At 54.7% G+C, this 13,018-nt stretch overlaps 1 protein-coding gene across 1 annotated transcript in view; it reads left to right on the forward strand.

Moving 5' to 3' along the window:
• The first annotated feature begins 518 nt into the window (after nucleotides 1-518).
• ASTN2 (astrotactin 2) overlaps nucleotides 519-13,018 on the forward strand; it is a 319,207-nt gene continuing 306,707 nt past the window's right edge. The window contains exon 1 of the mRNA XM_048325211.1: nucleotides 519-867. Coding sequence (XP_048181168.1) covers nucleotides 519-867 — 349 coding nt within the window. The remainder of the gene's footprint in view (nucleotides 868-13,018) is intronic.

Genomic DNA, 13,018 nt, shown 5'->3' on the forward strand with positions numbered 1-13,018 from the left:
AACTATCCCAGGTTGCTCCAGTCCCCGTCCAACCTGGCCTTGGACACTTGCAGGGATGGGGCATCCACAGCTCCTCCGGGCCACCTGTGCCAGTGCCTCGCCCCCCTCACAGGGAAGAGTGTCTCCCTAATACCCCATTTAACCCTTCCCTCTGCCACTTCCAAGCCATCCCCCTTGCCCTGTCACCGCACGCCCTTGCCAGAGCCCCTCTCCATCCCTCCCAGCTGTGCGGGTCAGGAGCGGCGGCAGCGATGCGGGAGCGCTCTGGCCGCGGCAGCAGCGCGCAGCCGGGGCGGGGAAGCCGCTGCGGGGCCGGGCCGGTGCCGAGCGCATCTCTCCGCGCGGGGAGCGGCGTCCCCAGCGCGGGGCGGGCGGAGGGTCCGCGGGGAGCAGCGGCGGCGGGGCCGGGGCGGGGCGGGGGGCGGGCCCGGGCGGTGGCGGCGGCGGCGGCGGGGCTGGGGCGGCTCAGAGCGCCCGGCTCCGCTCGCCTCCCGCTCCTGCGCCTGGCTCCGGCCGGCATGGCCGCTCCGCCGCGCCGCCGGGCCGCCGCTCCACCCCCGCTGCCGCCGGTGCCGCCGGTGCTGCCGCCGGTGCTGCTGCTGCTGCTGCTGCCGCCGCCCGCGGTGCTGCTCGGCGGCGGGCCCGGCGCGGCGGCGTCGCGGGAGCCCCCCGGCCCCTGCCGCGTGAAGACGGTGACGGTCTCCACGCTGCCGGTGCTCCGGGAGAACGACATCAGCTGGAGCGGCGCCCCGCCGCCCGCCGCCGCCGCCGAGTCCCGCCTGCTGCTCTTCGTCCGCAGCGAGCTGCCCGGCCGCGTCGCCGTGCAGGACGATCTGGACAACACCGAGCTGCCCTTCTTCACCCTCGGTAGGCGCCCGCGCCGCTTCCTGCCCCGTCCCGTCCCGTCCCGCATCCCGCCCCGCCATCCCGGAGCATCCCCGAAGCGTCTGACACCCGCCGTGCCGGCTCTGTGTCCGCCTTCCCCGCTCCGCGGGCAGCTGGATGTGTTTTTGGGGCTTTCTAACCCTGCCCGTGCTGCATCCTGGTTTTTGGGGTTTTTTTTTTTTTTTTTTTTTTTTTTTTTTTGTTTTTTTTGGCCTTTCCTGCCGGGGAGGGATTTTTTAGCAGGGCCTGAGGCTGCCGCCGCTGCCAGCCCCGGGAGGAGGAGAGCATTCCCCGGGAGGAGGAGAGCATCCCCGCGCAGGCTGGAAGTGATGGGGGCTGCCTCGTGTGCTCCAAGTTGAGCTCTGAGCCCCGAGGAGGTGCCGCCGAGCCTGGCAGAGCGGGAGGGGCTGTTTTTCTAGCCAGAGCCTGATTTTATAAATGCTTCGTGTTAATTCTCGAAGCTCGCTCTCGCTTCACGCACAACTCCAGCGCCCGGGTCTGTGCGAACGCTGCAGACTTTCCTCCGCTCTCAGCTTTGTGGGGAGGGGGATGGGAATAGAAATAATTCGGTGGCGGTACTTCGGTGTTGGTGCCGGATCCTGTTGTCTCGGATGGGGTGCCCGAGCTGCCTCTTGTCACTTTTACCCATTTCTGTGCCGTAATCAGCCAGTCCTCCAAGAGAACTGTTCCGAATGTCACCTGGGCAGTGCAGTGTTTACTCTGCCAGGTCACTGAAAGGTTTTTGTTGATCTTTGCTTTATCCATCAGCTTTCCTGTTTTTCGGCATCCAAACCCAGGATAATTTGAGTACCTGCTTAACTCGGGTCTCAGGTATCTCTTGACACACTGGGTTGTGACTTCCAGCGCATCTCTCTGTGTGCCTCAGGTGTGTCAAGGTGTGCCCATACCCAGGCTCACCGGGGGCAGCTGTCCCCTAGTCCCTTCCCATACCTCGTGGAGTGATTGCCTTTCACTGGGTGCAATGAGCAGGGGTAGGGAAATGCCTGTCTGTGTCCCCCAGCCCTGTCATTTTACCTTGTGTGAAGCTTTGCTGTAGCAAGCACCCCTAATAAATAAGTTAGTGGTACTTCCTGAGGCTCTCAGGCTCCAGCTTTGCGGTTTCCTTAGACACGGTTGGTCAACTGCAAAAATCCGAAACAAACCAGATACTCTGCTTCCACTAACAAAAGTGACAAATCAAAGGTTTGATGCAGTAGGAATGACGTTTACCGTACAGTGGTTAAAAGTAACAAGAAGTTTCATGGTTCACTGAGTTAATTTTCAGATGAGAGTACAGTTTCTTCAGGGACTGGGTGTGAATTGCGTACTGATCTAAATATATCAGATAGCAAAGAAACCCCTCTGTGTGAGCTTAGATAATAGCTCAAGTTGGAGGAGAGAAATTTGTCTTGATAGATCAGAGGCACGATCTTGTATAGCAAATCCTATTTCTGTGAGTGCCTGCCTGTAAAGAGACCATGTCTTCATCTAAAAATTTCTTTTACTTGCCTGGCATATTGGTTATGTGTGTACTCATGAATATGAAGCATATCTTGTGTAAATCTGTGGGGGTTTTCCTGCCTCTTTATGAACAGAAGACCCCAAAACATCCCCTCCTGTTCCCCTGGACTCTCAGGCATCAGGCAGATTGGAAGATAAATGGAGGCTGTGCCCATGGTGGGATGGCTTCATCATGGTCCTGGAATTAATCAGTCTGTTGCCTCAAGAGAAGGTAAAACACTTGTCCTTCCCCAAGGTCTAGCTCATGAATTGCTGTGGATGTTCTGATATTTAAAATTTGTTGCATTTCTCCCCGTCTCCTGGTGTGGCAACTGAGTCTCGCTCACAGTTAACTCTTCTCTGGGTGAGGGCTGTGGAGGATTTCTGCTGGCTGGTTTTACCAGTGCAGGAATTAAGGCTGTAGTTTTCTGTGGTGATTTTTTTCCCCCTCCATCCTTTTCTAACTTTGTTGATGGTTGGGAACCAGAGAGCAGCTGCTGCCTCGTAATGGGCTCTTGGAGGTGAAAATCACGTTACATGCGGGAGGGCTTGGGAGTGACGTGGGGGCAGAGATTTCTCTTTGGCAGAATCTTTGCTAGTCTGTATCTTTAGCTGGTTTCTGATGACTGTATCTCTTTATGTGTGTTGCTGGACATGTTTAGTGGCTGTCTGGGCATGAGCTCAGGAGGACACGTAAGAGCTGACGTCCTGCCGGCTGCAAATGTGTTGAGGACTCCTGAATGTCTTGGAGTGCAGATCTTGCTGTGAGCAGAGATCACTTTCTGGCCTCAGCAGGGTAAGGATGGGGCAGGATGACCTCCTAAAGCACACAGCTCAGGACAGCCATCCTGACTGGCAGCCTGGAGGGGTTTTTGAAAGGAGAAAAAGATTAAAATAAGAAAAGGAACCATTAAGCTGGCAGAGCTGAGTCCTGGTGCTGATACTACTGACTCTGAAGTGAAGTAAGTTGAGAAAAAATTGAGGCCACTCCATTCTGCAAGGCTCAAAAGTCTCTCCAGGCCAGGAGGCAGGAAAGAAAACATTGCCTTGCTAGGTGGCGATGAGTTTAAGCAGCCAGGGCTGTACTTCTGGGTCTGCTCAGCAACTCCCAGCTCAGTAAGTCTCCCAGCGTTGCAGTGGTTCCTGTGCATCTCCTCACTCCTTGGCATTTAAAGGAGGGTGGGCGATCTGTAGCTAAAGGCTGGCAGGTGCCAGAGCCTTGTCTGCAGCGGTGTGAAACTTAAAGTCGTGGAATCATGTAGCTTGGAAAAGATCTTTAAGATCCTCAAGTCTAACTGTAAACCTAACGCTGCCAAGTCCACCACTAAACCATGTCCTGAAGTGCCAGAGCCTCCGGATAGATGCTCTGAGTAGGTGCTGATACAAAGCACATGGAGTGCTCCGTGTCCCTTTTCTTTAAAGGATTCTCCCTTCTAGGGAGGAAACAACTTTATCTGTTCTTGACAATATAAGATTTTATTCTCTTAAGTGCATAAAGCGAGGGCTTCCAGTGTAGCATCCCTGCCTGCGGGGCTGCCTGGTCTGCAGGAGCCACTGCATGGCTGAGATAGGGGAGAAATCAGCACTAGGAAACATCCACACAGCCGGCCCTGGGCCCATGGCATGCTGGCAACATCGGGAGCAGCAGCAACAGGAGCAGCAGCAACAGGAGCAGCAGCAGCAGCAGCCACTCGTGGAAGGCAGGAGCCCACTAGGGGGTGGTGGGTACCCGGGGATGCTCCACAGCAGCTCCTGCTCTCTGGGGGTGCCCGGGGATGCTGGACAGCAGCTCCTGCTCTGTGTGCCCAGGAGGGTGCCTGGGGATGCTGGACAGCAGCTCCTGCTCTGTGTGCCCAGGGGGTTCCAGGGATGCTGGACAGCAGCTCCTGCTCTGTGTGCCCAGGGAGTTCCAGGGATGCTGGACAGCAGCTCCTGCTCTGTGTGCCTCAGTGGGCACCCGGCACCTGCAGGGAGGTGGGGAGCCCGGGGTGGGGATGGCTTCGTCCTCTCCCAGCAAAGGTAGAAAACTTTGATTCCTTGTGCATCCCTCCGGGACTGCAGTGGGGACCTGCTGCTGAAACACCCCCTGGCAGCTCCCTGTGCTCGGTGTCCCTCCTCCAGTGGGGTGTCACAGCTTCTGTATTTCCTACGCCTCAGTTTATTTTTTGCCTCTTGCGTTGGAGACAAGAAGGATGCTGCTCCCACTACCCCCCAGTTATGTTACTATAAAATTACTCAGCAAAGCCCAGTGGTGGCAGGAAATGACAAATGTAACTGCCACCAGTGCATTATGAATTGCTGTGCCTCCCTTTTCCTGAAAAAGCATCCTGCCCTTTCCTTAACCTTGGATACAACTGATGCTTTGTGGCTTTTTTTCCCCCCCTCTAATTCTCCTAGAGTTACTCTGGCAAACGGTGCAGCCTATCATTGACTTTATCCCTGCACAGCGAGGTCTCTCTAAGGTATGGATCTTGATTCAGTCAGCAGCCATGTGTTCCCTACAGAAGCTGCTCCACCACGGTGTAGCCTGCTCCAAGTGCAGTTCAGGGAATGAGGCAGTTTGCTTCCGAGCTAATTTAGATGAGCTCTGTCTATGTGTGAGCAGATTTATATAGAGGAGAGAGAAGGGAAGAGGCAGACAGATTTTCACCACTGCTCTTACCCTGTAGTGGCTTACATAAGAACAGTTTACTACACACTTCTCATAAATGGCTTTAATGGATGCTGTTTGACGGTGTCTGCAGCGCTTTGCGGTGCTTTGTTTTGGTGGTTGTCACAAAACAGGCTCCTGTGTCTGCATTCCCGGTGTCCCCCTGTGGCCCCTGTGTGTGGCTGATTGATGACTGTCCCCTGCTCTTCCCTCTCCTCAGCAGTTCAGTGCCACTTCTTTTATCTTCTTTCTTAACTTTTCCTGAAGTCATCTTATAACTTGGATTTCTCTTTAGGGTAGGAGTGTTGAGTCTTGAAGGGACGCCTGGACGTGGCACTCAGTGCTCTGGGCTGGGTGACAACGTGGTGGGGATTGGTCACAGGTTGGACTCAATTATCTTGGAGGCCTTTTCCAATCTTAATCATTCTGAGTTTCTATTAATACATTAAAATAAGGGAAAGCACTCAGTTCCCTATGGGCTGATTGTATTTATTGCTGTTCCTAGAAATGCTTGAGCAGGGTTTTGCCACCCTCATTTTGGTCACCAACTCCTGTTTGTGCAGACCGTGTGGGGAGGCTGAAGGGTCACCCGGGGAGTGTGGCTGTGACTGGAGCTTACTGGTGCTGCTGTTCAGAGGTGCCATTCCCTGCTCTGAGTTGGCCCATGGGGTCTGGAGCAGTGTGGGTACAGAGAGTGTGCCCAGTGTGAGGCTCCATCGTCAGGGCTTGGCATCTAAAAATGGGGTCGTCTCTGCAGAACAGCTGATGAGCAAAGTCTGGTTCTGCACCTCCCTTTGCATTAACTGCCTCCTGCCAGGCTTGAGATGCTCAGAGTATCAGCCCAGAGATTTGGTTAATCAGGTGTTGGGGTTTTTATTTTTTGCTATTTATATTGTTTCTGTTCGCCAGCTAACCCAATGGGTAAAGAGTCATCCTTCCACCAGGCGAGTGGAGGGAGTCTGATCTCAGTGAGATGGTGGGGTGAGGATGAGACAGGCTGGTGGGCTCCCTGGGACAGGGACAGGGGCAGATGTAGACCTGGCAGCGGGGCTGCTTCCCTGCCCCTCCACTCCCATCCACAGCTGTGTGTGGTCCGGGGTCTGGGCCAGGTCCCTGGTGGTGGGGGCTGCCTGGGGAGGGTGTAGGAAAGAGGAAAACCTTCTGGTAGGAATTTCTTCCCCTCCTTGTATTACTGTGTGATTAGTCCAGCTTTCCAAGGTGTTGGATTTTATAGCTGGGAAGAGAAGGAGGGAGAGCCCAGCTCAGGGTAGGGTTGTACTGGTGATGTGGATGCTGAGCTGCTGGTCTGCAAGCACTGTAACCCCCAGAAAGGCTGTAGGCACAAAATGCCCAGGAGAAGGGGTCAGTCCTGGGGCCATCACTTCCCTCCCCAAAGGCGAGGTTGAACATGGCTTGTCCAGCATGGTGGGGTGTGGACTTGACAGGGATTTTGCTTCATCTCAGGTATTTTCTGGGCTGAATATCCCGGTTAAAGTTGAGGATTTGTAGCTGAGTGCACGCTGTGCTCGGGGAGCTGCTGCTTTCCAAGAGTACCCACATTGACCAGCTAGTGGCAACAGAAGATTAACTATGGAGGGAGAGAGGAGCTGCTTGCTGCAGCTGAGCTGCCACGGGAGGAGGCTGGTGGCTGGGGTTCCCTCTGCTCCCCCTTCCTCCCAGCTGATTTTCCGTGATGCCTGGGTGCCAGAGGCTTTTGTTGCTCTTTTTCTGGAAGAAATAATGAGTTTTTTATTCCAAATTATGCAGACAGTGTGCCTTCCTCCGTGGGGAATGGGGTGGTGAGTGACCTCTGAGTGCCACCACGCAGATGGATGTTACCTCCAAAACTTGCTGCCTGTTCCCTCCTAAGCCCTCCAAGTGTGAAACTCAGCTGCATGATGGACAAGCCTTTGTGCTGCCTCGGTGACACGGTGCTGATGTATGGTGTTGGCTGGCTGTGAAATAGGGCTGAGCCCTTGGGCTTTCCTGGTGTGACACGAGCTCAGGCACGGGACTGGCTGGGACAAGGGGAGGGCAGGTTGATGCTGTGTACGGGAATGATGAGGTGTTGATCTTACGCTCCTTTGACATATGTTTGCAGGTGCAGGTGGCTTGAGAAACACCTGCCATCACACCAAAATGCCACATAGAGTGTGGGGCAGGCTGGGGTTGGAGCTGAAAGAAAAGAAGATGCCTCGTTTGATGCCTTTCTTCATCTTTAATGTCCACAGCACAGCCCATGCCCAAGTGTCCTCCCCCTGTAGCAACCATTTGGGATGGGGAATGATGAACCTTGGCCTGTGTTCCCATGCTGCTCCCCAGTCCTGCCCCATCACTACCTGTGGGGTGCGTGATGGCATCGAGCACAGATGGTTCGTGTGCATAACCAGCTTAAGAAATGGGGCCACTTAAAAGAATTGAATGCTTGTGCTGCTGCTCGGGTCTCAGCTAATGCAGTTAAGGTTTCCAGTGTCCAGACAGTATGGAGACACTTAATGGTATTGAAGAAGCAGAATGGCATGCAGAGGGGACGAGCAGTGATCTTGGCTGCCTGCATCTGCACTGGCTGGGTGAGTCTTTCTGGTTGTCTCCTGGGAAGGAGGAAACTGGGGAAAAAAATCGCGGAGTAAATGTTTTGGGCCATTGTTCCCTTTGGGCACCTTCCCTGCTTGCCCTGCAGGAAGCAGTGCTCTTGAATGCTTCCAGAGTCCTGCTGCAGGTCAGGGGGGAAGAAGGGATTCCTTGCAGGGGGAGGTTGGGCTGTGACTGCCTGTGGGAAGGTGGGGCAGACAAGATTTGGAGCCAGAGCTCTGCCTGTGGGTGGAGGTGGCTGGTGGGGAGGGGGAAGAAGCACCAGTTCCCTCTGTGTCGCGTTACCTGTCCCCCACCAGCCCTGCACTCCGTTCTCTGTGCATCCACCTCTCCTGTCTTAGTGCAAGACAAAGTCTGTAGGAAACCTCGACTGGCTTTGGAAGCAGTAGCAATAGGGGAGAAATTTTCCATTAGCAGCATCAGCAGTATAAGAGATTTTTCCCAGTCACCTGGTAACTGCTGTATTTAGGAAGATTACTGAGCTGATGGTGCTGCTCCCAGGCATATGCACGGGAGTGATCCTGTTAGGAGAGGGAGGCAAGGGCTGGTATGGATGGCCACACACGGGGAGATGGGCTGGTAAAGGTCAGCTGTGCAGGGAGAGAGGCCCCTGGGGCCGGGCACCTCCTGTGCTCCATCATCTGCTCCTCCAGAGCAGGGGAATGGCACAGAAATGGCACTGCCAGCTGCACTCAGGGGTGCAGGGGTGCAGAGAGCGGGGCTCCCCAGGGCTGGGCGCTTGCACATCCTCGAGTGGAGGAGGGAAGGTCTGGCTCCAGCCTGATTTGGGGCCAGGCTGGGCGTTCTGGGGCATGATGGCTCTCTTTCTGTGGGATGGGATGTGCCTGCCAAGGGGCACTGCCCTGCCTCTGCTGTGCACTCGCTACAGAGGTGAGCCCACCCTCCCACAGCCACAGGTCTGTATGATTGGGGTGCAGGTTCTGGGCACCCCAGCTTCGCTCCCAGTCATGACCCTGCTCACCAGAGCTCAGCTGTGCTGGTGTCTTTGAGGCTTTGACTGTTTTTCCTTTTTACCCTCCCTTTTCTCTCTAGGGCAGCGGGGTGGCCTCGCCTGTGGCTGGATCGCTGCCCTGGCTGAGCTGTGCCAGCTGGGCTCCCTGGCCAGCCCCAGGGCTCCTGGCTGCCGGGCACTTGCCTAACACGAGCTGGCATTCCCGAGTGTGCCTGTGGCTGCGCAGCCAGCGGTGTGTCTGTCCCAGGGCCGTTCACAGCCTGGATCCTTCCCTTGCTGCTCCCTATGGCTCTCCAGCAACCGGCATTCCAGGGAGCACAGCACATCCCTAAACTGTGAGATCAAGTGACACGATTTAGGAGTTGGCAACAGTGTAGGAATTTTTTCGTTGCCTCTAGCCAACATCAGCTTCCTGGTGCAGCGCTCCTGTGCTGGGATGGGGAACACGGGGTGGTCTGTGTGTGCGAGCAGGGACGGGGGGCTGGAGCAGAGAGTGTTCCCTGCAGCCCTGGACCAGGCTCTGCTGCTCATCCACCCTGGCCAGAAAAGCCTCTCCCTCAGCTCACTCTTGCTGTGGATGTTGCTTTTGCTACCAGGGGACCTGATGAGGTAAAACTTGGTGCCACTGACCTGATGAATTCCTCGTGCAGGTGCACCCAGCGCGAGGTCTGCTCTTCCAGACAGCTCAGATGGGCTTCCCAGGATGATGGGGCTCCCACGGCAGGTGCTGCCAGTTGTTCCCACCTCACTCTGTTACTCAGCCCTGCCTTGCCCAGGCTGCTCCGTGGGGTGGAGGCTGATGGAAACCCTTCACCTTGGCTTGCTGGGCCTGAGCAGTCACCTGTGTGGTGCGTTCAGCTTGGGTTGGGGCCCTGGAGAGCTTTGGGGCTTATTGGGACATCCTGATATGTCCCTTTTCCTTCTACCCCCATCACACTGCTTCCGTGTCCTTTGAACCTCTCATCTGTTTAAATTAGAGGGGTTTAAACTCTTTTTCCCTGCCCTGCCCAGGGAATTCCTCCCAGCCTTCTTGTTGGAATCATGCTCCTTGTAATATCTGTAATATCCTGGGAAATCTGGCCAGAAAGGGGTGCCCAGGCAGAGCAATATGTTGGGCAGGTGATCCAAAAGGATCTGTATTCCCCACCCTCCCTTCCATGCCATCCAAACTGGACAGCCCACGGTCAAGCTGTGTCCACAGCAAACATCTCCCATTATCTTTGGTCTGGAGCAAATGTTCAGGGTGGGCAGCTCGGGGTCTTTAAGGGGATACCAGTGCTGGGCACCACTTACTTAAGGTTGGCTCAACTGATGGAGCCTCCTGGCCCTTACTGGGGGTGGGTGGGTGGGACAGGAGGCTGTGAAGAAGGGATGCTGTAGACGAGCCAGTCACAGCAGTGGCATTTTGGGGAGCTGACAGGTATATTTATTTGGGAGTCAGACACGTTGCAGGCTGAAAGCACATGCAGCAGAGGTGACGTCGGCCTTATCTGTGCAGGCAGGTCCTCGCCCGCTGTCGATGGCAGGGCGGTGGCTGCTCTGGCTGCCGTGTTCCCATCAGGGGCTTTGGCATTTTTCCTCCCCCACAGAAGGGAGGCAGGGCTTCAGGGGTGCATTTGTCATCTGAAGAGCCTCCGGGCTTCGGCTGAACTTTGTGTTCCAGCAATAAAGCCATGCTAGGAAATGTGTGCTGTAACAAAGCCCATGGATATAATACATCCGTATCATACTGTACCTTTCATCTTGAAGGATTCCCAAGGAGCTTTACAAACTCGGTGTGCTGCAGCCTGCCAGGGTGACTGAATGTTATCAGGAGCAGCGGAAGTCTAATCTCGGTGGTAGTATTTCCCCCCCTTGCAGGGGGAACTTTATGAAGTCTGGTCTCAGAGTAGCGCTGCCATGGTGTTTTCCTCTAAGCCCGAGCTTCTCAGGAGAAACAGGCAAACCGTGTAGCTGTTTGTTATGCAAAACCACCAAAGAAATATTTTTCCTGGGGCAGTAGGAGTGGGTGGGAATTACTTTCACACAGCTTCAGCAGCTTTGCATCTTGACAGAAGAGGCATTCGCAGGGGAATGTGCCCTCTGTGCAGCCCCAGAGAGGGGATGATAAAGTTTAAACGCTTGAGGAATTGCTTCTGGGCATTAGCAGGGTGGTTAGAGTTCAGCTGGCAGGACAGTTCTTGGGAGGGATACTCTGAATGTCTGCCTGAAATACTTGGTGTGTGAGTCTTTTGTCACCTAATGTCCCCTTCTGTCTCTGCAGTCAGCCCCCGAGCCAGCTGATGGCTCAGGTCCACATCCTGCAGCCTTTGCTGGGCTTGGTGACATCTGTCTGTGGGGTGGGAGCACGGAAGGGTGATGCCTCCATCACCCTTGCTGGTCTCCACCTCCAGCTGGGTGTATTTTCACTGCTCTTTACTTACCTGGAGCTGTAGGAGGCATCTGAAGGTGCTGTCAGTGGTGACAGAGCCTAAAAATCAAAACTGAACACAGAATCAGGGGCACCAAGCGAAGCTGTTGTCAGAGGCATATGCTTGAAGCACGGCGGGTAGCTGGAATCTATTTTGGTTTGGAGTGGTACACATTTAGCCTGTTTTGTTTAGCAGTTTGTTTATGGGATGTATTTTCCCATTCTGTGTAGCTCCCCAAATGTGTGCTATAAACAAACTGTAAAATCAAAAGCAGCCTCTACGTGTTCCCATCAAACGCATCACAGGAGAGGCAGGGTGCGTGGTGCCTGCCAGCCTCGGGTCCCCGCTTCAGGAGGAGACAACACACCAGTGAGGGAGGTTATTCCGTCAGGTTTGAGTATGGGAGTTGCTGTGGGCACTGCTGGGATGGAGCAGGGATATCTCAGAAGCACACCAGCCGTTTTCCATTTGCTCTTGCTCCAAACCTTCCCAAGCTCATCCCCGAGGAGTGCAGGTGTTGCCTCCTGCTGCTCCTTTAGCTTTGCTTCCTTCCCTGAGCCCCATGGAGGCGGTTCCTCAGGCCACCAGGAATGGGATGTGCTGTTGCCAGCATCATTCACACATCCTTGACGTTAAGAACCTCCAAAACTGATCAAGTTTCAAACAGGCATTAGAGGTTTGTGGCTGTTCTTACTGTAGCCATTGCAGTCGCATGCCTTGTACTGAATCAAAAACTGTGTGTTTCTTGCTTTAATTTTCCTGAGCGTGATCAGAAGGGCTGGAAGTGCACTAATGGAACAGCAACAGCCTTGCCTTTCAACGCAATTCCAGAAGCCAGAGCTGCTTGAAGACACAAACTCCACTGCATTGCTTTACATCTTACAGCCCTTGCCGTTTCCTCCTCTCGTGTTCGCCGCTCTCCCAGCCCAGCAGCGCAGTTGTCCTCTCTGTGTTCCTGGCTTCTGCTGCGTCGCAGGAGGAAATCCATTATCTGGGGGAATGGCAGCTGGGAGGGAGGTTGGGGACGCTGCCTGTAGGGGCTGCTCGCAGCCAGCTCGGGGTCTTGCCAGAGCAGCAGTTTGCACGGCAGACACGCCGCTCCTCGTTGTACTCGATTTTATTCTGCTTTTGTAGCAGCTGCCTTTGCTGCTTGGCTGACAAGCTGTTCCTTAACGTGCCGTGGCCCAGCGGTGCTTAGGGACAGGGACAGGAGCTGGGGTTTGGGCAGGATGGGGGCTCCATCCATGAGGTGGGGGGATGCTGCTGACCTCAGGGATTCTGCCAAGCTTGGATTCTGCTCCCCAGGAGTGCTGCCGAAATCCCGTGTGCTGCCCAAAACTGTGTGGGCTCAGGGAAGTTTCCTCTGCTGCCTAGGCTTGCTTTTTAAAGACTGTTGTAAAACCTTTTCCCTCCTCGGTGATAAAGGGTTTTACAGTGTGTTGCAATGAGCCACTTAAAGGCAAAACAGGAGGAAAAAATCCTGTTTGCAACACTCCTCCCAGCTGAGCTGCCGTGGTGTGAGATATGGGGTGTTTGTAGGGGATGCTCCCAGAAAGTTGAGCCTCGTGAGAGCCTGTTCTTTGCTAAACAATCCATTGGTGTTTCTCCTGTGGCATCGCCCACCTGAATTTCCTCCCCAAAATCGTGTTTCCCACTGCTCAAAGGCTTCTCTGGTTTGAGGACCGGCTTTAAGTCATGTAAACCCGAAATTTTAGTAGACTGCAGTCTCCAAAGCCTCTCTCCAGCAGAAATAGTGCAAATTTATCCATGGATATCTTGCCCACAGCTAAAGCAGGTCTGGATCACCTCCAGGGCAGGGCATTTCAAAGCAGCCCTTGTCCTGCAGCCCTGCTCTCCAGGGCCCTGTTGTGGGACAGCAGCTCCGTGCCCCAGGAAGCAGAGGGGTTTGGGCTGGCAGTGAATGTGATGTTTTTGCTGTGGTTCAAAAGGCAAGGGCATTTCTGCGGATTCGGGCCGTGGGTTGTAATTGCTGCTTGTTTTGATCAT

This window comes from Corvus hawaiiensis, chromosome 21, assembly GCF_020740725.1.
Source record: "Corvus hawaiiensis isolate bCorHaw1 chromosome 21, bCorHaw1.pri.cur, whole genome shotgun sequence".
Taxonomy (NCBI): Eukaryota; Metazoa; Chordata; class Aves; order Passeriformes; family Corvidae; genus Corvus; species Corvus hawaiiensis.